This window comes from Acipenser ruthenus, chromosome 21, assembly GCF_902713425.1.
Source record: "Acipenser ruthenus chromosome 21, fAciRut3.2 maternal haplotype, whole genome shotgun sequence".
NCBI lineage: Eukaryota > Metazoa > Chordata > Actinopteri > Acipenseriformes > Acipenseridae > Acipenser > Acipenser ruthenus.
In genome coordinates, this window is record NC_081209.1 from 908453 (window position 1) to 933267 (window position 24815).

Consider the following 24815-nt stretch of genomic DNA (forward strand, 5'->3'; position numbering starts at 1 on the left):
TTTGTTTATTTCTTTATTTTTAATTCTCTAGACGCTTTAGCAAATCGTGCGAGTCCTATCAGTATAAAGATTGCTGAAGGGGTTCTGTCTCTGCGTTTCAGTTTTGCGTCGGCTCTTTTCTGCAGGGCATTGCGTTCTTTAGGCTGTACAAAGCGCTTCTGTTTTTAATGTATGTTTTAGAAGTGCAAACTCGCTGCAGTTTATCAGAAGTAAGGATTTCATCTTTTGTTTTGTGGTCGGTGTAATACAAGAACAACAGCAGCATTAGCAAAGTGGTTGCTTGTAACCCTGGAACCTTTCCAGAGCAGCGTGGAGTGCTCAAAACAATTCATTTACTAACATTCTAGTTTAAGAATGGCTGCTGTGGTTGGGCACACAAGTATATAAAACACCGGGCAGTAGATTTAAACAGCATATTTGGAATTGGTACATTTAGAAATGCTAAAAGAGAATTCAATGACAAACGTTCCGCTTTGAATTGCACCAAGCTATACATCTTCAGAGTGTTTTCTTTTCTTTTTTTTTTAGGTATTATTATTTATTTCTTAGCAGACACCCTTATCCAGGGTGACTTACAATTGTTACAAAATATCACAGTACAAAGTTATCGCATTATAAAAGATCACATTACAGAATATCAGAATACAGATAAGAGCAGTTCTGAAAGTACAATAAGATTACATTTAACAGCAAAATAAAGAATACAGTAAGTGAGCTTGACTCAGAGCGGTTATAACTTAGAGTAAATATTTACTTATATGAGTAAAGTCCAGTAAGAACATGTAGTAAAAATGATAAATGGATGATTTCCAAATACAAAAAAAAAACCATGAGTACCTATCAGAGTCCAATCAGATACACAGTTCTAGTTAGGAGCAGTACTTGAACATGGCGAGGGATGGAGCAGCTCAGTGCCAGTACAAGCTAATGCAAGAAGGAATTGTATTTGAAGATTAGCTACCACACAATGCTGATGTTGCAATGCTGACATGCATTTGAATTTGTAATGAAAATTGACCTGCAGCAAAATGATGATTCAGTTAGAAAATGCAACCGCGTTTGTGACCCGTGTCATTCCCCTGCTTTGATTTGAGGGGATTATTTCAGAGGGGTTATATTGACAGTGCAAATAGACTGGATTACTGTTTGCCACACTGTCGCTACATCAGTGCTGTTCTGTGCTTCAGAAACGTGTTGGTGTTTTCTAATACCCTGTATAGTAACCCGAGTCCTTGTCAGGGCTGAGACACAAAGAAATCCTGAGGATAAAGTCTTGCATCTGAACTACTGGCACAGCACCTCCAGAGAGAGGGAGAGGCCATGCATATTTGCCATATATGGTAACTGCCACATTCTGAGCTGCTGAGCCTCGGCAGACAGCCGCTTAAGTGCATTAGCAACACTAGGTGCTCCTAATGTGAAACAGGCCACAGCGGGCTTCTCATTTTCCTTCTCAGTAAACTAGTTAACCGTTTCATTAGTGCGATATCGGGTAGGCTTCGTGTTAACGAGCAGGCTTGTAGCTTTGGGAATGGAATTATTATTTTACAGAACAAATGTTTCTGATATACATTTCCTAACGATAAGAACACAGTTAATAAACTCTCAGATTCCGGTATGTGTTTTATATATTCAATACAATGTAATCTTGTCTACTAGTCCTTTTTAAACATTTTACCTAGTCTGACAGCATTGCTATAAAGTGATTATGGCTACTTAAGTGATTTAGTGTTCTGTTTTGCACACATTGATAGCATTGGTAGAAACACGCTGAAGGCACTTGTCAGTGCTGAGCGGCCCAGCTTGCTCTATTCATTTTGTACTGTTGAATTGTGAGCATCCCTTTTGATTGTGGAACTATTGGTACTAGTATCTAGAATTGAGAAGGTGAAGAAGTGAGGGCATTATAAACCTATTTGTAATACGTAATGCATTTGTTAAGTTATCTCTTTTTTTTTTTTTTCAGGGAGAGCATGGATAATGCAGTCATTGTAGGCTATGTATGGATAAGGTATACTCGATTTGTCATGCTGAAGTAGCTAAGAAAAATAATCCTGGAGCTGGAAAATAATGGTTCAAAGTTTCCTCTCAGCAGGAGGAGTGAAGTTTTATTCTTGGGCTCTGCAGAAGACAGGAAAGAAATCTAACAGATTTCTATATTTAAGGTGATGAACAATGTATGTGTTGAAATACTTCAGCACATTAACCTTCGTGCCATCTGTGCTCCAGTAATATCACTGTCACTGGAAACGTCAGCATGTTAACAAGGCTAGGGAACGAGAAAATACCACCAGCGAGCTATCAGACCAATGCAGAAAGCATGGGACTAATCAAAGAAAAACTTTAGAGGAGGATCTGCTTTTATTTGTATGCAAAAACAGAAGGTTTAAAATAAAAGCACACTTTTTAATACCAAACCTTTTAATATACATCCCTGAAAACCCTTTGGAGTTCCGTGTGCGTGTGCGTGTGCATGTGCGTGTGTGTGCTCCTCTCCTGCAGTCCTGTGTGTGTGCTCCTCATCCTCTACAATGTGAACTGCAGCCTCTCCTGAACTCTGTGTGTCTGTGTCTGTCTCTCTCTCTCTCTCTCTCTCTCTCTCTCTCTCTCTCTCTCTCTCTCTCTCTCTCTCTCTCTCTCTCTCTCTCTCTCTGTGGCTCTCTTGCTCTCTCTCTCTCTCTTGCTCGCGCTCTCTCTCTCTCTCTCTCTCTTGCGCTCTCTCTTTCTCTCTCTCTCTCTCTCTCTCTCTCTCTTGCGCTCTCTCTTTCTCACTCTCTCTCTCTCTCTCTCTCTCTCTCTCTCTCTCTCTCTCTCTCTCTCTCTCTCTCTCTCTCTCTCTCTCTCTCATTCTCCACAAGCCTGGAAGGTGTGGTCAGTACATACTCTCTCTGAGCTCCCAGCTGTGACAGTCTGTCAGCTCCCTCCCCCAGAGGGGGTTCAGTTTGCATAGACTGGCGCTGCTTTGGGAAGGGAAGGCAAGCAGTCTGAGAAGTCTGTTCAGGGAGCAGGACGCGAGCAGCCTAGTCCCAGCGAGGGCTTCCTTTTTATTTTCTTCTGCTCTTCTAACTTTCTGGGGAACTGGACTTTTTTAAAAATTTTATTTGGAGGAGCAGGAGGGGGGTGCATTGGTGCTGCTGCTGCACCAGGTGGAAACAAAACCAGAAAAAGAATCAAAAGAAAAGCGAAGCTTAAAAGCTGAATTATTTTCTCAAGTCAGTCGAGAGCTATATGTGAAAAAGATGATTGCCTGCTACAGCCTGTAGTCAGGGGGGAAAAACTAAACACAAAATCTGTGAGAGACACAACCACACTGAAGTGCATTCATCTTAATAAGGAGTGCGAAGCATATGATGCCTGCCGAAGTTAAACAGGTGGGTGGCATTTAATTTCTTTTTTCTTGGCTTTATCGATTGCTATTGTCTTTGGGATAGTACTGTATGCTGTAGAAATAGCCAGGCAAGGTGCTGCAGAGAGGGAGCTGTGCAGCTTTATATCCCTTTGGTTTTCATGCCATCTTTTCAAAGAGAAGGCTGGAGATTTCTCTTGCTTCTGACCTGTCGCTTTCCATTCAAGGCTAAGGAGTGATGGACTGGGGCTGATGCTTGCAGGCAGGCTGGTGGTGGTACCAGTACAATCTCTATTAGGGTTAAATAGTGACCTGCCTTTATTTCTAGTTGTTCCATGCACGTGTGTGTATTGTGGATAATGTATGCATAGTTTTATACTGCGAGTGGTAAGACAATCCGGTTAGATGGAACTCCCTCACAGATTCAATTGTAAGCTGTGCTGCACTGCATAAAGGTGTTCCAAGGTTGCTAGAGATCTTATATGTGAGTTTAGAATCGGAACATAGTTTCAGTACACAATTGCTGCTTCAATGATAATATCAGTCTTTATTCAACAAATTTAATAAAACCAAGGAAGACTTTGAGGCTTGAATTTCATCAGATCTTGTCTGCTTGACTTCTGTTTTTTCCTTGTGCATGGACAGCACACTGTCTCCTTGCACACTGCAGCGCGGTGGTGTGTTGCAGCCAGATATTTTTGTAGTTTTGAGAAGGACATTCTCTGAGGCTTCCTGTGTTCCTGGTAATCCCTGGAATGCTTTCAATGTATTCATTCTATTCACAGCGTCTTATGACCCTTTCAAAGTTCATTCGTTTTAATCGGCAACTGGCTCTGTTTGTCGCACTCCTTGGTATGCAGTGCCCTGTTCTCACTGGGTCCCAGTGCTCAGCAGTGTGAAGGGTACCTGGTCCAGGGCTAGCTCTTTTAAGCTAAGTGCTCTGCATTACTGTAGTCGTGTTTGCCGTGGTCTCTCTAAATGGGACTCTAAAAACTCTAAATAAGTATCTTATTTTTATAGTGCTTAAACCCAGGGATAAATTCAACTCTGCTGTCTAACTGTCTGTTTGTTTTTTAAAAATAGCAAACAAAGATTATTTTTTTTTTTTTGGAAGGGGAAAAACCATACATCTCAAACCATGATTTGTGCTTGAATTAAATATAGTAGTTTCTTTTTTTGTAACGTGCCACACTGTTAGAAATGCATTCTACCGCACCGTTTTCATTTCAGTGTAAATGATGCAGACTTCAGGAATGCTGGACTTCAAACCATCTGCATCTGTATCCAAACCAGATCCAGTTTGTGGAGTGTGCCAACCTTGCTGTATTAAATAGGCTTTTAATTAGACGAAGATTACAGCATGCTTTCTTTAATTATAGCACCGGCCAAATCCAGTAAAACCATATCTGGGTTTAATTGACAGATCTATTTTGAACTTGACTCTTAATGACTGGGTGGCTCTCCCGTTACCAAGCGAGCCATACTGCGAGAGCACAGAGCTGAAGGGAAGTGGTTTGGGATACACACAGGAAAAGCAACATTTCTCTTTCGACATTTCACAGCCTGTTTTACAAAGCTGTGCCGCTGAACTGTATGTGCTTGTCTGTGTTCTCTTCTGGCACTGGCTCACTCCTCTGATTTGTGTGAAATGTAATTGCAGTACATTGTAATGTACGTGCTCTTGGAATCCGGTTTGCATTGCAATGGTATAAACTGAAGCAACATGTAGGAGCTGGAACTCCTGATGCTCCAGCATTGCAGAGGTCTTGGCCATTGTTGATTTATTCAGATGTAAAGGATCATTGTTGATCTATTCAGATGTAAAGGATCATTGTTGATCAAGGTCCCTGCTCTGGATCAGTGTACGAGTTCACCTTTTGATCCCTTTGCATTTGAAAAGGCCTGGAGTGTGAGATTTCCTTTTAAACCCAGCTCTACGGCAGCCACTTTGCTCTTTTGAAAAATGACTCTCTTACGCTTTAGAGAATTCCTCCGTTCTACTGACTAGGAATGCCTGTCGGCTCGTAGATGCTCAATATCCATTTCTTTTTCCAGGTCAGGTGCACGAGAGAACCCATATCGTATAACTTTTATATTTGATTTCTTCTTGTGTAATGTCATTTGATGTGTCTAAATCATTTCTGGCACTTCAGAAGCCCAATTGAATTTGTATATTGATGGCTGGTTTTGGCCTGTGCGTGCAGTACGTGCTGGGAGGTGAACATGCCCATCAGTACAGAGTCCCCTAGCTCCTCCATGTCTACTGCTACGCCTGGCCTGCTCCCATGACCTTTCAGAGATAGGTGGGCTTTTATACCCATCACCGGAGATTCATGTCCACCCACTCCCATGTGACAGCCGCGGCTCTGAGTCAAGGCCTGGAATGGACAGCTCGAGTCTGGGAGGGGAGGGGAGGGGAGGGGGCTGCATGTGGTTCAGAGAAACAGCTGAGGTCATATGTCCCTTTGCTATTGACAAGCCTAACCCTGTTTTTCCTAAATAGATTGGATGCCGAACCTACGCAAACATTTCGGGGTGTGCACTTGCATTACAGGGTGAATACCGAGAAGTCCTTGGCTCATGAGAAACCCAGATAGCCCCCCCCCCCCTCCTCCCCCTCCTCAATTGCCTTCTCATATTTGTTTTTGTACAGCACAGCATCCTTTTAAAATTCATAGTTTGCGGGGGTTTCATGTATTGGCGTCAGCCGGGAGTCTTCAGAACGATAGGCTTGTGTATCGAAGCTGATGCAGCATTTGGAAATGTATGTTGATGATGCTCGGTTACTCCATCTCCTGGCAGGGTAAATATTTTGTGTATTATGTATTAAAATAAAAGATTCTCAGAGCTGTCTGCAGTCCCTAAAATTCAAAGTGTTTTTGTTTTTCAGAGAAGAGGGTTATTGAAATGTAGGTGTTACATTTCTTCATTATTTAAAGCAGATACTGTAGGTTCATATATATATATATATATAGTCCAGGGTGTATTTTCTAGTGATTGTTGAAGTGTTTGGCTTGCCTGTCAGAATGTTTCATGAGCAGCAGGTTCTAATTCTAAACCTTTCCTCTGTCATATCAGCAAGATCAGAAGCAGCTTCGGCTTTCAAACTGTTAAGACACGCTTCTAGATTACCAGAGAATGAAGAAAGAAATCCCAGCTTTCAACAACTGTGTTTATACAGCACCCTGTTAGCATACTCCTTCAGGATTTGCCCCACAACAGCTTCATGGACAATGAGGGAAACGTAACAAGATTCATTTTAAGGAGTCGTTAGTTTGCCTAAATGTGGCATGAACATAAAAATGTGTACTGTACTTTGGCTTGAAAGATCTGCCCCAAGGTGTCCTGTGGGCAAGACCACAAAGGCACATAAATACATGTTTAGATTTTAGATTCCTGACCGCTGCCACAATGCATGTTTATTTTTTCTTTAAGCTGAAGCACAGCCTGCATTTTTTCCCCTTGTCTTTCTCCTGCTACTGTAAGTTTTGGCTGTATTCCAATAGGGCAGCAGTAGAAAACACATTTCTGCATGTCGACGAGCAGCCATGGCAACTTCAGTGCAGAGCAGCGCTGCTGATTCTTGGGAGGAAGTCGACTTTTATATCCATGATTGATGATGCAGATTCCTTACTGAGTTTCTCTACATAAAGCCTATAGCTCCCGCTTTTTCTTTTGTTATTTAAAGGAACAAAAGCCTTGTGACAGTAGATTAGGGTCGTAAAGGACGCGAGAGGTCCATGGGTATTCAACAACCGAAGTGAACCAATGGGCAAAGACATGGGCGAGCAGATGGAAGAAATGCATTGAAAACATGAGCTACAGCATGCTGTCTGAAGGGCTGAGGACCCAAACAGAGCCCTGTGTCTGGCTTTATTCCTTCAGGTGCAGAAAAATATCTGCAGACATTTATGCTTTTATGTATTTTCTTTCTAACTGCTTTAAAGATGTAAACAAGATTGAAAGTGGGTACAGTATATTACAAATATATTATATTACAGTATATTACAAATATATTATATTACAGTATATTACAAGCCTTCACCATCTGTCTGTGGTCGGCTTCTGGGTCTGATCATGTCGTGTAAGGCTCTGACTCTTGCAGTGGGGTTTAATGAGAGCTCAAGGCAACTCTCTATATAAACCATATAAAACTGTTTATTGGGCTCCAGCAGTGATTTATCTCCAGTGTAAAAGGAAAACGTCATAAGGACTCCATGATGTTATAGCTGGGCTTTTATGTCATCCTTTTAAGGGATATTCCCAGCTCTCTGGAAATGTTGTTTACCGTCAGGTTTTGATTCCTGCGTTTTTATTTTAATTCATTTGATTCATTAGCATTTCTGTATGTTGACTAGAAACACAATTGGACTTGCTTGTACCCTTTTGCAAGTCCAGTGCTTTCTGCAGTTCTAGGAATCCCTCAGAGTTTGCCAGACAATGCGTCGCATTATTCATGGAAACCAGCCAAGGGAAATGTGACCGAACTGTGAGCGTGATCAAAGCTGCCGCTGGCCAAGTAAACTGTTTAAGAAGAGAACTTGCTTTCAGCCTTGCAGCTTGTCTGAGTTGGGGTTTTAATAGTAAACAGAAGTGGTACAGGGGTATGAGAGGCTGTCTCCTCGCTCTCTCGCTCTCTCTCTCTCGCTCTCTCTCTCTCTCTCTCTCTCTCTCTCTCTCTCTCTCTCTCTCTCTCTCTCTCTCTCTCTCTCTCTCTAGGTTGAAATGCTTGGTAAACAATGGTGCATAGTGTTCACACAATGGTTCCATTGAGATTGATCAGCAGCTGTCATGTACTGTTATCTCGTATTGTTATTGCATTGTTAGAATGCATCTAATTGTGGCGGTTTTCTTTTTTTGTTTTAATATATTAATGGTTTGTTTCCCATGGAGTAGTGAAGCATAATGGAACAGTGTAAAGCTGGAGTCTCTCCCGGTGGCTTTGCTGAGCTGCTCAGTGACCCGGGATAGAGGCTGACTGGCAGGAATCCTTTTAATAGCCTTTACTAACTTTGTGTTTTATAAATGAGTATCATGCACCCCTGATGGGCTGGTGCTCACTCCACGACAGCCAAGGCAGTCCCAACTCAGCACAGCGTCCAGAGAAACACATGGTGACTTAAGAACAGACCCTTCTGGCTTTCCTCACAGTCTTCCTTAATGCCTGCTATCACAGTAATGTTCGTTGTGGCGATCTGCCATAGACCATGCTGTGAAGGAACCAATCTGTCCTGCGTTCTCTAACCACATGGAGACCTTTCATGTTCACGGCAACTAATAAAAGTTATTAAAGCGATAATAGTGATCATAGCAAAAGTAATAAAAGACTCAGCGAGCGACAAGGTCGTAAAGCTTCAAGATATTTCTGAGAAGGAAACATTTTGGAATGTTAAGTTGGTTCAGAGAGAATGAAGTATAACGATGAGCTGCCTGTTGTAGACACACAGTACTGGTTATGTAGCTGATGGATTGCAGCTTTCCTGATTTTACTGCAGCTTTAGAAGTTCAGGGGACATGTGTAAAGCAAATGTATTTTCTTCAAGAGTGTTTATAGAAGTAAAATTAGGCTGGGGAGTCATATCCTTCATCTTTAAGAGGGAGCGTGTCTCCATGTCTGAGACACTGCAGGGGGAGGAACTGCTGTCAGCTTTTAATAGGATCCCGTTCAGCTGTACACCAAGACTCCTAACAAAGCTAGTAAACCTTCTATTTTATTCTGTGAACTCTTGTGCAATTCTGAGAACCATCAGCCCAATTCAGAGCTGTGTGGATTGTGTATTAACCCTCCTGTACGTCTGTGATGTTTCGGTGCAATTTCAAACAAATTGAACCAGCCTTGAATTGATCACACATTTATTTTCTTTGTTATAGCCTTTACTCTTTTATGTTGTATGGAAATTAATGTAAACTCTCTATAATAGACTTGTTATAATATATATTTAATTGAATCATAATGTTATGGGACTATTTCATTAGACAGAAACCTGGCTCTGGTATCACGATTATCAAAGCGAATCACTCTAGCAGTGATGTGAAATGTTTCCCATCACGTAGTGTCTGGAGATATAGCCCTACCAGTGCCTGTATTCCACACACTAGCCGTGGCTTCTCCTTTGGATCTGCACACTCCAGCTAACAATAGTAACCCAGTGCATGCATGCAGATCAGCATGGTCAGGTTCTTCCACTTTGCACCAGGTACACACCTGCCTTCCAAGCTGCTTATTTCCAGTATTACATTTCCGATTGCTGGTGGTATGAACAGATCAAATGCTGATGATATATCCTGAATGTGAGAAACAGCGTAGTTCTTGTTTTCAGTTTGAAGTTCATGACCCCAACCTAGGAAAAGTCATAAAATAGTATAGGGGGGAAAAAGTAACATTTACAGTCAATGGAAACCAGAGAGGGGTCAAATGGAGGCGAAACATAATAGGAGTGTAAAACATGTGTATACAGGCACTCCCTGACACACTCCAGCCAGGGAATCGGAGCCAGCGCAGTATTGTTGTCTCTAGTGATCACACACCATGTTGGGACTCGCTTTACCACAGTAGAATAGAATGGAATTGCACATTACCATATTAGCAGGTTTGCATTAAAATTACCCTAGAGGGGTGTGTGGAATTATTGCAACCACAGGAGAATTGAAAGCTCTTCATGTAAATATCTGTGCAAATCCCTTCAATAGCTGGAGTGGTTCACTGCAGTTGTTTGAACTGGCAGTACAGTGTGTGTGTGTAGAAATCCCTACCTAGTAAAGCATGTGTTTCTTCTTTCCCGATGTCTTGTGTCTCAGTGGGGCTGCGCATGGCTTTGGGGTTTTTATTTTCTTGCCGTTGCCGTGCAGTTGTTCTCCACGTGTTTCATGGAATGTGTTTGTTTATAATCATTGCACAATAATTCATTCTTTCCTTGCACAGAGAATCAAAAAGCATGCAAGCATAAAAACTTTTGTTTTGGAGTTCTGACTGCAAGCATGCTTGGATGGAAGGGTCTGTGGAGTAGGGGTGCTTGTTGTGTTGGCTTCAGTTCATCACATCACTGATTTATGGATGTGCTGTTAAAATGGGAAAGCTGTTTACATGAAGAGTTTTAACTTCTCCAAATTCTGTGGTTGGAATAACACCACACCTTTAAATAGGATACCATTTTTTATTTTCTTATTTTTTTTTTAGAACATGAATTCAGTATAAATATGAACTATTAAGAATTACTTTGTAGGATGCTTACTATAGTATAAAACACATGCAGTACTGGCTGTGCATGTGCGTACGAGAGTCTCAAATGAGATGCGAACCTGCTGTATTGCATTGTACTGTACTGTACTGTACTGCTCTGTATGTGATAACACACAGTGCCACTCGAGAACTTTGCCATCAAGCCATGCCTGCCAAAAGCAGGCACACAGAGTAATGTCCTGCATTTCAGATTCTAAAGAAGTTGAAGATGCTTCTAAGCTGTTCTCACCCTTTACAGCCAGGCAGTCTGTCATGCCGTGTCAGCGCAGAGGGTAAGGTTTGAAACATGCCGCTCTTGTGCTGGGCTCTGTGCGGCTCGCCAATCTGGTATTTGTGAATGCTGACTTCAGACCCAGCCTGGACAGAGGGAGAACATATTTCACAAGACTGCTTAACCAAACGCTTCCTGTCTATCTCTGTCTCAGTCTCTTAAAGTATTGGATCCAAAACAAAGTGTTTTAATTTGATATTAAAATAGTCTATTCCTTTCTGAACTGGCCTTCCATCTGCAGTGCTGCTCCTTTTTAAAATCCTGGTTTGAACTGTCATCATTGAGATCGTGGCAGGGTTGCCTTTGGTGGGAGTTTAGATTTAGCAGTGGTACAAGAAAATCTGTGCTGTTGCTGAAAGCGTGAAGAGAGTGGGCTGCTTACAATACTATTCAGTCTTTAGCAGCCACTGTGGTAGCCTTATGGTTTCAATCGTTCTGTGGCGTCTTTCATTTCTGAATCTTCTTTTCTAGACATGTTTCCTCTAAGCCTTTTAACAACCTTTCACACTTCAGTGTAGTTCAGTTTGATTTATTCACTTTGGGTCAGCACAGGTACTGTACTGCTCCACAGTGCACGATGCATTGCACTTATCGTTGTACAGTTCTTGCAGTCCCCCTCCGTTGTGTGTGTCTGTGCAGTTCTGCAGCCCCTGTGAAACTGCAGCACACGCTACACAGCCGGCAGTGAAGACGCACAGCTTTTGGCCTATAAATGTTTAAAGTGGGTTAGTTAGCATTTAAGAAAAGAGGTGCAATGGAGCTGTCTGAAGTGCTTTATCACCACAGATCCTTAATGGAGACACTTTGTGAATTCTCCTTCTGTCACTAAGTGCTGCAGTTGTGCCACAGGATGCCGTTACAGTAAGTTCAAATCATATCATTCGAATAGTCACTCTGGAGGAATTATTGTGTTGAAGGGGAATGTAGTGTTATTTTTTTAATAATACAGCATACTGCATGATGGCACATGTTGGCGTTGAATCTGGGTTATTACTGGGTTACTTGCTTTAATGTCTGTTTTTATTGCTGTCGAATTGAAATTGTGTGCTGATTATACTGTAACCCGATTTCTTTGTGAAAGCTGCATTGTAAACGTCTAAGCTGTTTGATAACACTTGGTCTTTTTTAATGTGCATGAAACAGTCTGCATTTGTACTGTGTACATACTGAATGTTAATTACTTGCATGCCATTATTATAATACTGTAATTATGTTAATTTATACATGGTGATGTTGTACTGTATACTGCATTTAACTTGAAATCATGTTTGGCTGAATGAAAAACATTTTTTGCAAGTTTAAGGTGCAGGCAAGGGGATGAAGGCTCAGAGCTGGTGAATTAGACACCCAAGAAGTGTAAATCCTGGCTGAGAGTGAGATACTGTACAGTACAGCATTGATGTCATGAGCCCATGCCAGGACTTTCGGATTAGGGCTGTCCAAACAGACAGGGAGGCTGGCCTCATGGTTTGATGTATCTTGGCTTTGAAATCCTCACTAGTTGCAGTAGACTTGCATATTGAGCCCATTGTCTGACCCTCTTTTGACGGCTCATTTTCAATAGATGAGTCTTTCCAAGCACACCATCTGGGTAGAGAATAACAAAGCAGGGCACCTAATATCCTATCATAATAACCTCACACCACTTTATTTGATTCATTTTGAAGCACACCTCATTACAGCTGTGCGCTGCTGTGCGTCACTGAACTACCAGGCTTGAAAGATGTGTCTGCTAGTTTCTCACACAATGCATTCTGCTATGGGTAATTGGAAATCAAATTATAAACGAGGATAGAGACAGTCTCACTATTGATACCGACTGTGCACATGGCAATGTTGGGTGTGCAACATGAGCTGTCACTGGATTGACCCCGCTGTGCTCCAGTCCTACAGCTCCTCTGGTTTCATGTGTCTGTAAGAAAGGCAAGCATCCCCAAACACAACCACTGACTAGTCTATGTAGGGTTAGAAGCTGCGCGTTCTCAGGGAAGACAGCGGTTGCAGAGGGCTGTACTGACGTGGCTGTGTAAACGTTTTAATATCTCGCTTTGGTTTTTCCAAACGCTGCAAGGTTCTGTATGAGGCATATTAATTCAGTTTCCAGAAAGGTGTTTTTATCTTTTAACTAAAGAGCTCCAAATGGTCCAAAACAACAGTGCCAGTTGCGCACTAACCCAGAGGAACACCTGCCAAATAGTGCAGTTGAATGGGAAGATTTCAAATGCAGACGTTTCCAGAGACTCTGACAGCTGCAGCCTGTTCATGTGGTTTAGAGAGAGAGAGAGAGGACGAGCCCTGCCCTTTTGAACACATTCATTGTTTCTAAAACGTTACCCGTGAAGTTTCCAGCGTTCCAACGAACAAAAAGGTCACTATAGCCCTGCAAGTGGCCCGTGGTTAACAGCAGATTGATGGTATTCAGCACTCCGGTTTGAGGCAGTCAGCATTAACACTGCGCTGCTGCTGCTGTAGCGAGGGCTGGACTCAAGCTGTGTCAGTAACCCACTGGAAATGAGTAAGTAATGTGGGGCTATTTAGTTTGAAGAGGAGGCAGGGATTTGATGTAAATGAATGTTAGAGTTGTAAACCTAAAGCTGCTCATGGAACTCTGGGGTGTTCTAATATGTATCCATTCTGTCGAGTGTTCTGTGCTTTTTGGACATCAAACACTGCTGCTGCTGCCAAGCAAAGTTGTATGAGGAATCAGTGAGATGATTTAAAACGTGTTGCTGTAGTTTCAGCGCTGCTCGCTGTACACATGCTGCTTTGTATTTGATGTGAGAGGGTATCTTTTTTTTATTTCTTTCTGGATGAAATTCAGTGTGACGGCTTTAAATGACAGCAGATCCAGAAGCATAAACCTTTAAACAGTTTGCAGGGTAAAGGTAAAGCGAAAGAAAAAAAAAGAAAGCCAGCCCCAGAGCGCCTCTCATGCATAACGCCCTTGAACTTCCCACTGAATACTTGTAGTTGAAACGGTGTAGTCCCTGCCTGCAAGGCATGCTTGTGCTCTTTCCCAGCCTGGCTGTGTGAGGAACCCCTTCTATCAGGGGATAATTGAAGCTGGCAGCTTGGTATTTCCAACTCGTTTACTGAGATTCATGTATCCGTGCTGGACACGCATTCTCAATTCAACGCACAGCCTTTCTTCAAATGCTAAGCCTGTCCTTGTTTCGGTTTTCCTCCATTCTACTCTGTCGGCTGGTTTCACAGTCCCCACTCAGCACTAATCTTGGGCTGCCCGTTGTTACCTTAGGTAAGGTAGTCCACGATTTGTGAAACCGGTTGTTTTAAGTCGGTCGTGGGAGGGCCTGAGCTAATTCTGTAAATGGTACACGTTCACACATAAATCCATGCACTGTTCTCAACTGCTCACTTGAGACATTTTTCATACTCTGGTTTAAAAGTGGCGTTTGACTTTTGAACTTTGAGACGGTGGATAATCATGCAGATTATTGGAGAGCATTGCAGTGACAGCGCTGCAGCAGAGGCTGACAGACAGGTGGTGCCAGGCGCTGTCAGGCACAGTTTATCTTCCCTTTATCATCATGTGTGGCAGTGTCTGACTGGGGTGCAGTCCACCGATTCTTTTATGTAGAGCAATCCCTTCATTGTCTGGGTTCCTTTTGTTACTGATTTCCTTCAGTAGGAACTGTGTGTTTCAGCAGCGTGTTGGCAGGTGTTTGACATGCCTTCACATTGGGTAGAGCAGTGACTGGTGCAGCTGAGACAGCAGATTAAGTTACAGATGGCCTTACTGTGCCCTGCAATGTTCACCCTGCTAGCCTTACTGTTTCATGATGACGCTGTGATACAAAACGAATCTGGAACATCGGAACCTCCCAGCACTCTAGAACCGACAGGGTTGGAGTTCTGGGGGTGGGTGTTGAACTGGTTTTAAGGATGGTGTAATTCTAATCAGGCCGCTTGCTCTGTCTGCTAGTAAAGCTTACGAGAGTTCCTGTCCTGTGTGAAATGGAGCACATGTGCTTCTTTAATTGGAAAGATGTACGCACCTGGCTGCCGTATGGGATCGGAATGCTGTTCAGACATGCTTTGAAAGATTAGTGAAATAAACCAGTGACAAGGAGTGACAAGTGGATTTGTGGGCCTTCCTGATAAGCACGCTCCTGCCATTGTTTTATTGCTTTCTGTGCAGGAAGTGATGTCAGAAGATCTTTAGTAATCGGTGCTTTTATTCAGGTGGGTCAGCTGGGGGGCATCACAGAATGAATGAATATAATGAATTAGTTTCTGAATCGAGGGTGTGTAGTTCAAGTGAAGTGGTCAAAATGCCTTCAGATCTTGCTTGCTGAACTTTGTTTGACTTTGTTTTGGATTGGGTTCTTTCCAATCCTCATATTGCAGAGGGATTGAGTGTTCTGACTTCTGACCCAAGATTGCAGTGCAGAAAGTCCTAAACATTCTCGCTGGGGTTTCTAGGCTGTGCTTGCTCTCTGCTTGAAGGAATGCAATTCAATTTTTTTTTTCTTTTTCTTTTTCTTACATGAGGCACCAGCATGGCCTTAATCAATTTTAGTACAGCACACAATCACTTCATGGCTTTTCTTGTCTTTTTTCTTTTGAGAAGAAATGTACAGAACGTCGTTGGCACCACAGACTTTGGAAGACACGAGTATACTGAAAAGGACAAGACAAACAAAAATGGGATCCTGTAAGATAACAGAACCCAGATTCTTTCATTGGTCAAATCATGATCTCATAGGATGCTGTTGCTTACTGTACATACACATTGTGATTCATAAACAGCACACCACAGAGGAATAAAACTGTGTGTGTATTTTTCATGGAAGACCTGTGCTGCACTTTGCCCTTGCAGACTTGAACACTGAGTCCACATGTCCAGCAACACTGTACCGCAGTGTGTTCCTGTCCGCCGTGACTGGATGTACTTGAACATGTACAACCAATAAAGCGACTTTTCCCATGGTGCCTTGTTCATGAAGCACCCTGTAAAGAGCTTCAGATTCCCATGTATGATGTTAGGAAGTGTGATCTTGGACAGGTACAGGGAATGAGGGGAGGCATGTCTCCAGCAAGGCAATGAAAAGCTCCTCTGAATGCCCGGTGCCTGGAAGAGGTTGAACGCGGCATGGTGTTCAGAAACTCCACTGTGCGTGGGCTCAACAGAGTAACACTGGCGAGGCACAGGCGTGGGAGTTTTTATTTTCCAGTTAGCACTGTGGCGTGACCTTGACGCCTGTCCTTCCTTTTTAAGGATTTTTTCACTTCTTTGTAATGAAGTGAAGGGAAGTGCCGCTGAGCAATAATGTGCTTAAAATGCATGAGCCCTTGGCACAGAAACGGCAGTAGCCATCACATTCTTTGTCACTTTTTTTAATATGCCAAGAATCACTGAGAAGTGAGTTGTTATTTTTTTCCTTTTAGGCTCAGAACATTCTCTCCCCCCCTCTCCTTTTCCAATACCATTCCAGCTAAATGGATGTGTGCTGAAATCCACTTTCATGGTCACACTAGTTAGTCATTGCTGCCTTCTCTACTGCTTTACAACTATGCAAAGCACCACTGACATTTCAGACTGCCCAGGTTTAGGAATTTTACAGCAATGGGGCGAGGGAATTTTTTTTTTTTTTTATAGTAGGCTTTAGATTAAGCTGATTAAGTGTTCTTCATTTGTTAATTACAGGGCGACTCTTCTTGCGTGTCTCCTCCTCAGACACACATTTATTTTTCATACAAACGTACATCCACAGTTTCTTCGCAGTCTGTTCAGAGGTGGAAGAGCCACCTTTGGAGATTTTTGAAGAAGTTTTTTTTTGTCTTTCAGCTGCATTGTCTTTTTGAATCTTGTTGTTTTTTTTTTTTCTTCCTGTGAGAGAGGCAGCTGCAGTCTGGGCAGAGCTGTGGTTAGCACAGAGATTTGATTAGCACAGCTAATTGGTAACCATGCCCATCCCAGCTGAGAGCTCTCTCAGTAGGGGAGCTATTCCAGGCAGAGGCACAGCTCTCTGCAGCCGGATGGCTCGCTATATTAAACTCCTTGCCAGTGAATCACGACTTACAGTAAGTGTGTGTGTATTGTCCTTCTATTTCAAGAAGATACCAGTGAAGGTCTTCTAATGCAATCTGTATATGAACTCACTGCTGCAGCTCTAGGAAAGAGAACGCTACTTAAAACTGTATTTCTATGCCAACTTTTTTGCATTTACAGAAACTGCATTGTTTTTCATGGTCAAAGCAAATCCAAGTATTTTTCTTAACAATACAGCAAAACTGTTAAGTAATTTAACAATGGCTTTTTTGTTCTGTACATACAACTATCCTAACACGTACATCACTAACTACACAGTGTTGTCTGTCTTTGTAAGCTTTTAAGAGCCATTAATTGGATCAATGTGAAAGTCATTAGCTGCAGATGCTGCTGTTGGTTTCTGCTCTTCTGCTGTGTTCTTTACTACAGAAGCACCGATTTTGCAAATGCATTGAAATGTCATTCTCTCTCCGTCTCGCTTCAGTACAGGGTTGGCCAGTATAGAAGCCAGTTCTGTCCTCTGGATATATTCCCATATCCGAATGCACCCGAGTCACACCAGCATTATATTTAACACTTTCAGTCCAGACGGGACCTCAGGGTCCTGCCGTATATTAACCCATGCCGTCCTAAATCCCTGTGGAACCTCACTGGACTCCTAGGTCCCAGTCAGAGGTAGGGTGTAAATATATATCTAAAAAAGAGAAAAGTGGTCCTGTTTTCATGTACTCTCGGTAAAGGAGTTTATTCTTCAGCTCGACAAAAATAATACAGGACTGAAAGGGTTAAAGAACCAAAGAATATGCGTGTGTGTTATTTTCAGTGCTATTAGTTCTTGTTTGGAATGCTGAGTTCAGTTCTTCATTGTGTTTCCTGTAGGGACAGTGTGTCACCAGGCACTGTGCAACTATAGGGCAGCAACAGGCATATGTGAGGAAGAGAAATAGATAATATTTCATTGTTGCAGCCTGTAACCTAGGAGACAGGAGAAGTGAGCTATAAATAGCTCACTTGACTGTCAGGGGTCTAAATCAGTTTAAAATATAAATAAATAAATCATTTCTCATTGTGATCCTTATGAACACCATGCCATACCTTTCTTTTTTTATTTACATTTTTTAAGGCTGTATTCTTGTAATCCTGCCCATGCTTTTTAAATAGCTTCGTTCAGAAGCCATGGAGTCTCTGACACAGCAGCAATTCCCTCAGTGATGAGACTCCAGCGTACAATCCTGCCGGTCCTTTTGCTGTTTCTGTGCTAACAGGTTCTGTTTTATTTGCATTCGTTCTGCGGTTTTTATTGATGCTGGTGGTGAAGTCCAAGGTGCTGGCTTTTTAAATCTTCAAAAACTTGTATTTGTTTATTTACTGGGGCGTATAAATAGTGTTTAGATGTGGAGCGCGCGAGACCAGATTCCATCCCTGCTGCGTTGGTTCATTTTACTTGCCAAGAGGTCATCGCCAAGGTGGAGCTGGACTCCAGAGTCTTCATCGCTTCAGGGTTTCTATATCCGAATAGCGTAGCATGCACTGCAATGCACAGACTCCCATTGCAATCCAGTACAGCACACTGAAAACCCACCCTGGGTCTTGCCAAGAGGTCATGATTAACAGAGTCTGCAGGCCTCTGATGTAATGAGAAAAGTAGCGTTCTTGAGATCTCGTTCACTGTATCTAGCTCCCTGTGTTTTTTGGCAGGGTCGATGAGGGTGTGATTGATTGAACTATCTCCCTGTAGATACAGTGTCTCAAGCATGAGTCTGTGCAGTAGCCTGTGTTCCTTCTCGCAAATCGTAAATCTCCTACTTTTTTATTTTCATTTCTTGGCAGCGGATTCCAATTTTCGTTGCAGGAAAAGCGAAGGCTTGCGATTTTGTGTTTTATATTCGCTAGCATGTGATAAATCACACAGTAAAATCATTTCCAGCCAACCTTAATCAGATTGATGAATTACAGATCTTTTAAAAAAAATCTTCTACCTGATCTCTTCCTATATTTTTATATTTATATACTGTTTTTCATAGATATTGTACATCTGTGTTAAAAGAACAGTCAGTCCATTACGCTTACAGTCTACTTGACTTGTTTTAACTTATGGCTGATGGTCTACAGTTTTAAAGTGGGAACTTCCCAATACGTTGCATTCCTGATCTGGATCTGAGTCACAGGCACACCTCTCATGAGACGACCTTCCTGCCGTTTCACTCCTCGTCTCCTCTGAGGCCGCCCTGCTGACAGCGACACAGTGAAGGGGAGTTGCACCCCTGCTGCAGTACGTGTGGTTAAAAAAGAATCCATTCAGAGTCCTCCAAACCATGTGAATTCTCACAGGAGCTGTTCTTAACTAAGAATTACATTTCTCATTCCAGACATGCCCCAGGTTGTGTTGAGCGCAAAAAGAAAAAAAGATATATTATATATAGATATATAGAGAGAGAGAATAATGCATGCAGTGTTTTTATATAATCTCTGGTGAGCAATGTTTTCTCGGCTGAGAAGCGAGAGAAGGCAGCTGGTGTTAATGAGCGCGTTAAGAGTGATGGTAAAAATATTAACAATAAAAAAGTTGTCATTTTTTTTCTTTTGCAGTGACTGTGACTCAGCATGTGAGGGTTTACAGAGGTTAATAATACTGTGTGATAGGATCAGATGGCATGGAGAAACCCTGCACCCAGCCTGGTTTGCATGCAAAGGGATGCCTTCCCCTGCAGTATAGAGAACATCACTCTGTTTGAAAGTTATCTGAATATGTTAGAGCTAAAGAGGGTGGGGCGGGGATCATTGTGAAAGCATTGTGTGAGATCTAAAAACACAACACACGAACAGTACTGTACCTCCTTACTGACTCACAGTACTGCACCTCCTTACTGACTCACAGTACTGCACCTCCTTACTGACTCACAGTACTCTACCTCCTTACTGACTCACAGTGCTGCACCTCCTTACTGACTCACAGTACTGCACCTCCTTACTGACTCACAGTGCTGCACCTCCTTACTGACTCACAGTGCTGCACCTCCTTACTGACTCACAGTGCTGCACCTCCTTACTGACTCACAGTGCTGCACCTCCTTACTGACTCACAGTACTGCACCTCCTTACTGACTCACAGTACTGCACCTCCTTACTGACTCACAGTACTGTACCTCCTTACTGACTCACAGTACTCTACCTCCTTACTGACTCACAGTACTGTACCTCCTTACTGAATCACTAACTGCACACGTTACCGTCTAGTTCGCCTCTTCCTTCCTCCTCTGCCTGCTATATAGCGTTGCTTTGATGCTCAATGCAGTCCAGGGTGTGAAAGACCACCTTGTGAGTCAGCAGCAGTGTAACAGGTGCCATATGTGCAGACCTAGTGTGAAAAGTGTAACCTGTGTGTCCGAATGCTGGTGCCAGTGGCAGTGCGGGCTGGAAGACTCTGGGATCGGAGTAAGCTAGCTGCTTAGTTTTGTATTACAACCCAGTTTTAGTTTTTTAAATTAGAAGGGCATAGTTTAATTAACAACAGTAATGAAAATACAAAGTGGTTTGGCTGTCATCTGTGCCAGATGTTTGAAAGGCATGAGACCGCAAATTCCTCGTGAGGCAGGTGCTTGAAACGGGCAGGACACCCAGCACGCTTTATGAACTCCCTGTGAACTCCTATTGTAGTATTATTAACCATAATCAAGTTGTCATATTAACCATAGCGTTCCCGCAATCGAATCAATAGAAGAGAAGTAGGGGGAGAAGGTGTCTGGTGAGGGAGACACGCCCCTGCCTGTGATCTGGGGCTGGCATGCATGAAGACAGGGGTCTGCAGTGAGCCGCGGGAGAGGAAAGGGGATTGAAATGGTACAGAGCAGCCAGCTTGTTTTTCTTGACTGGCTCCAGCACACAGGAAGGCGCTCGCAGGGTCGAGGCAGGGGCTGGCTTGGTGCACAGTCTTGCTGTCCCTCTTTACATGCTGTTTACCATTTCCTTGTTTTGTAAGGAGAAGTTCAGGAGGAGGTCGCCTTCAACCTTTCAGTTTTCCACCCGTCATTTCAGTCAATTAGGAACGCTCCGGACCAATTGCTCCAGCCTTCTGTTAGCAGAACCACTTATATAGACTTTGCATAAATGCCTTCTTTATTAGGGAAGGGAGGGGGGAGCTCTGTAGAATGGAGTGGTTGATTCTCACAGAGCTAAAAGGAGCAGATTGATTCTTGCCTCTGTCCCTTTGTCTGGTGCTCTGATTTGATTACGCACATTAAAAATCTGTATAACCTTGACTTCATTTTATTTCTACAAGTCTAGAACAGTTTGTGCAAGTCTGCAATCCTGTCACATGAGCGAGAGGTGCGTTATTAGCAACACCATCAGAGGAGTGGGTCTACATGACAGAATCGCTGGAAATTTGAAAGAGGAGTACAGCCATTGCACACTGGGGTGTTAATTACACTAAAGCAGTGCGATTTTCACAAAGGGAACACTGAACAAAATCCTGTTACCCTAGATACACCATGGTGCCAGATACTGACACTGCTAATGTTAAGGTGGTATTTATCATTCTAGATTAGACTATTGGTAAAAGAACAGACAAATGCATTGAAGTAGCTGGAACCGAGCAGTACGTTTGAAACATAATCTAGCAATTCCTCCTTAAATCATCTTTGCATGGTCATGTGATTTCTTCCACTATGTGAATGCAGTAAAAGCAGTCCTGTCCTCTGACTCTCTGTCTCAGGAATAATAAAACCAGTTTTCCAGTGACATGGAAAGTGGTGCATTCAGTTAGTGGAATTCAGTCCAGTGGGGTTTATCCACGGATATCCTCCAGTGTAGCAGGGGTTTCTCTCAACATTCCTGGCTGCTTATTATTTCTCTTCTTTACTAATCAGGTGTTGTAAAGACGACGTGCTGCACAGCTACAGGCACACCACCACTGGTCAGAGCAGGAGTTCATTTCCAGAGTGGAAAGTTCTGTTTATTGTCGATGCCACAATTCAAAGTGTTTGGGTTATCCAGTAATTGAGCACTAAAGAGATCCCGGATTAGACGGTGTGCCTGGTTTAAGATCTCTACTGAATTACTAGGCTAATGTCTTTTTGATGGGCATTCAAGACTGTTAAATCTGTGGCATTAATCTGCATTGATTTTAAGCGAGGCAAGGGGCCGTAATCAAGCAGGGGATACCTCTTGGATCGACGTGCAGAATAGTGCCTGGGGACAGTGTTTGGCAGTGTCCCTCTGACTCCTTTTGCAGAGTCTCCAATCTGCTTACAAACATCATTAGCAGACACTCTGGCTTCATATTTGAAGCCTTTTAACCTCGGTATTACAGGAGTGTGCTTCACTAGATTTGAAAAGTCATTTAAATTCAGAGGCCGCTCTTCACTGCAGCCTCCCTGGGTCTGGATGTTTGTATAATGTGATGAGAGTCACTCTTCCAGTACACCCCGCTGACCTGTTTCACATAGCTGTGTGCGTGTGCGTGTGCATGTGCATGTGTGTGCGTGTGTGTGTGATGAATGTGCACAGTGCTACATTTCACTTGTGAACCTGATTCCCAGAGCAGAGTCTGTATTACATTTACAAGGAAAGCAAAAAGGAACCACGCTGCGATTTGCTAAATGTTTTTTTTTCTTCATGCACTAAAGTTCACAGACTTCTGCAATGTTTTGTAAATCTGCACTGTTCTGATACATGATGGTTGAGTCTCAAGTACATGGGGATTACTATCAAAACATTCGCCTTTTAAAGTCATGCGTTGTCAGAAATAAAGACAAACCCCTTTTTAAAAAGCTCTTCTCGAACTGATTGTTTAAAAAGACACTCATTTTACAGAACCTAGATCTGCAAACCATGGTGGTGGGAAGATACCTGTAAAGGTAAAAGTGCCTTCCAATGGGAATTCCATATTCCTGCATTTGTATCACTGCACACAGTTAGGAACAGTCTTTTTTGTTGGTAAACAGAGATGGATATTATTGGCTGTGATTTAATGATGTTTCTTAATGTGTCATAGCGTTTCTGTGATGTCAGTTTTGTCTCCTAACTGGCCCAGAGACAGGACCACTGAAAGACTTGTGTTTTTATACCACTGAAGTAAAAGTAAATAAATAAATAAATATATACTAATAAAAAAGCAGTTTTTATTTCATCTCCCTGTCTGTCCCTGAATGATGTGGCTATTGAAACAGCGTGCCACAGGCTATGCCAAGTCTTTTGTTTTGTTTTGTTTTTTGGCTCGCTGTCAATCTGAAGTGCTTAATGAAGCAAACTGTAGTGGTGTGATATTGACACTGGCAGGATTGGGAGGAATGCCAGTGCCTGAACAGAAATCATAAGAGAAGGCAAAAAGGAGTAATAATCCTTTGTTCTCTCCAGTGTGTGTGCTAAGACAGGGCTGCTGGATATCGCCCACAATCCTTTGCTGCATGGGGAGATGAGAAACTTCAAAAGAAAGCACAGAGCCTCTGTAGTGTCCCGTCATTTGTAATTACAATGCACAGTAATACTATGTGTCACATTTCATGTGTCAATGATATTTGTAACAGAACGTACAGTACTGTGGGTGCTGGAGTCTGTGGATGATTTCGTAATTCAGATAAAGGGTTTGTGTGTTAAACCCAGCGGGGTCTGTAAATACTCTCCAGCGCACACGCTGATCTGACTTCTCTCTTGTGGTGGACAGGAGCAGAGCCCCAGTAACCAGACCTCCATAGCCATGATGCAGGAGCCTCCAGAGGTGCTGGAGGAAACGGTGACTATTGAAGAGGACCCGGGAACGCCCACCTCCCACGTTTCCGTGGTAACATCAGAGGATGGAACTACTCGCCGGACTGAGACAAAGGTAAGGGGGTGGAGCTTTCAAACCAGGGCTGCCATTGGCTATTTCACAAAGGTATGCTTTTCAGACAGTCGCCCTGTCTGAGCTGAGGACAGTTACACAGTCAAGATCTGACAGTGTCATATTGACCTGTCCTTGTATCTACCTCATTATCACGTTTGGATTTTCTCTTGAATCATCATGTCCGTAAAGACAAACTTCTACTTTTCCTGTCGAAATGCATGTCACTGTTCCTGGTGCTGTGTCGAAGGTTAGTTATATCCTCACAGGGTTTGTGGGTTTAGGGACAGGCAGACTTGTCTATCTGCTTGACTCCTTCAGGCACAGTTAGCTCTCCTCCACAGTGCACACACTCACATATCTATTACAAACCATGCCTCATCAGTGACTGAGCCCCAGTCTGTAAGGAACAAGTGCAGAGTGCAGTGAATTGCAGACTCACTGTTTTGAATTCATGCCTATTGTTGGGTTTACAGCAAAATGACCCAACAGATCTATAAAAAGACACACATATTTGTGTATCAAGACTTTCTCCTGAGAGGGAAGTCACTTTTCCTGGCACAGGTCTGTTTAGGAACTGTGCTGGTAAGTGCTATGGATTTAATCAAGCATGCTCTTGTTAACTCTGCACTGAACTGGTTAAGGTAAACTGCTTTGCCCTCCATTGTTGCTCTGTGTTCCAGCTGGCAGTCATTTAATGATCTATTCACTCTGGATAGCTCCTTTAATAAGAACGATCAATTCACAGCAGATTTATCAGGAGTCTGATTGCTGAGATTTCTGACACGTGTCATTGCAGTAACGATTCTCCACAAGGTAGCAACAAAACCAGGACTGGGTGCAGGGAAAGGGCAGTAGTCTGTACTGCAAGGTGGGGGTGCCTGGGTTTAATTAAACAGTGCAAATACATCCTATGGGTTCCTTTCCATGCTCTTAATCTTGTTTTGTGTTGCTTTATTATGTCTTTTATAAGGATGGGTCCACCAACGTCAAGGTGAGTCCCAGCTTGATTGGTAAAATTTGTTTGATTTATTTATTTTTACCCAGTTTTGGGTTCATCATGTTAAACACGACCACAGACTGTTTCTTAAAGTCAATCAGAAACGAATGTTCTGACCACAATGC

At 42.7% G+C, this 24815-nt stretch overlaps 1 protein-coding gene across 14 annotated transcripts in view; it reads left to right on the forward strand.

Moving 5' to 3' along the window:
* LOC117428388 (splicing regulator ARVCF-like) overlaps positions 1-24815 on the forward strand; it is a 106152-nt gene that overhangs the window by 45138 nt on the left and 36199 nt on the right. For 10 of the 14 annotated variants that reach the window (XM_058994161.1, XM_058994150.1, XM_058994158.1 and 7 more), the window contains one exon: positions 23535-23693. In XM_058994161.1, the coding sequence (XP_058850144.1) occupies positions 23535-23693 (159 nt within the window). Of the gene's footprint in view, positions 1-2861; positions 3372-16770; positions 16903-23534; positions 23694-24663; positions 24685-24815 lie in introns of those variants that run through there. The other 4 variants (XM_058994157.1, XM_058994164.1, XM_058994162.1 and 1 more) reach the window with 3 other exon arrangements.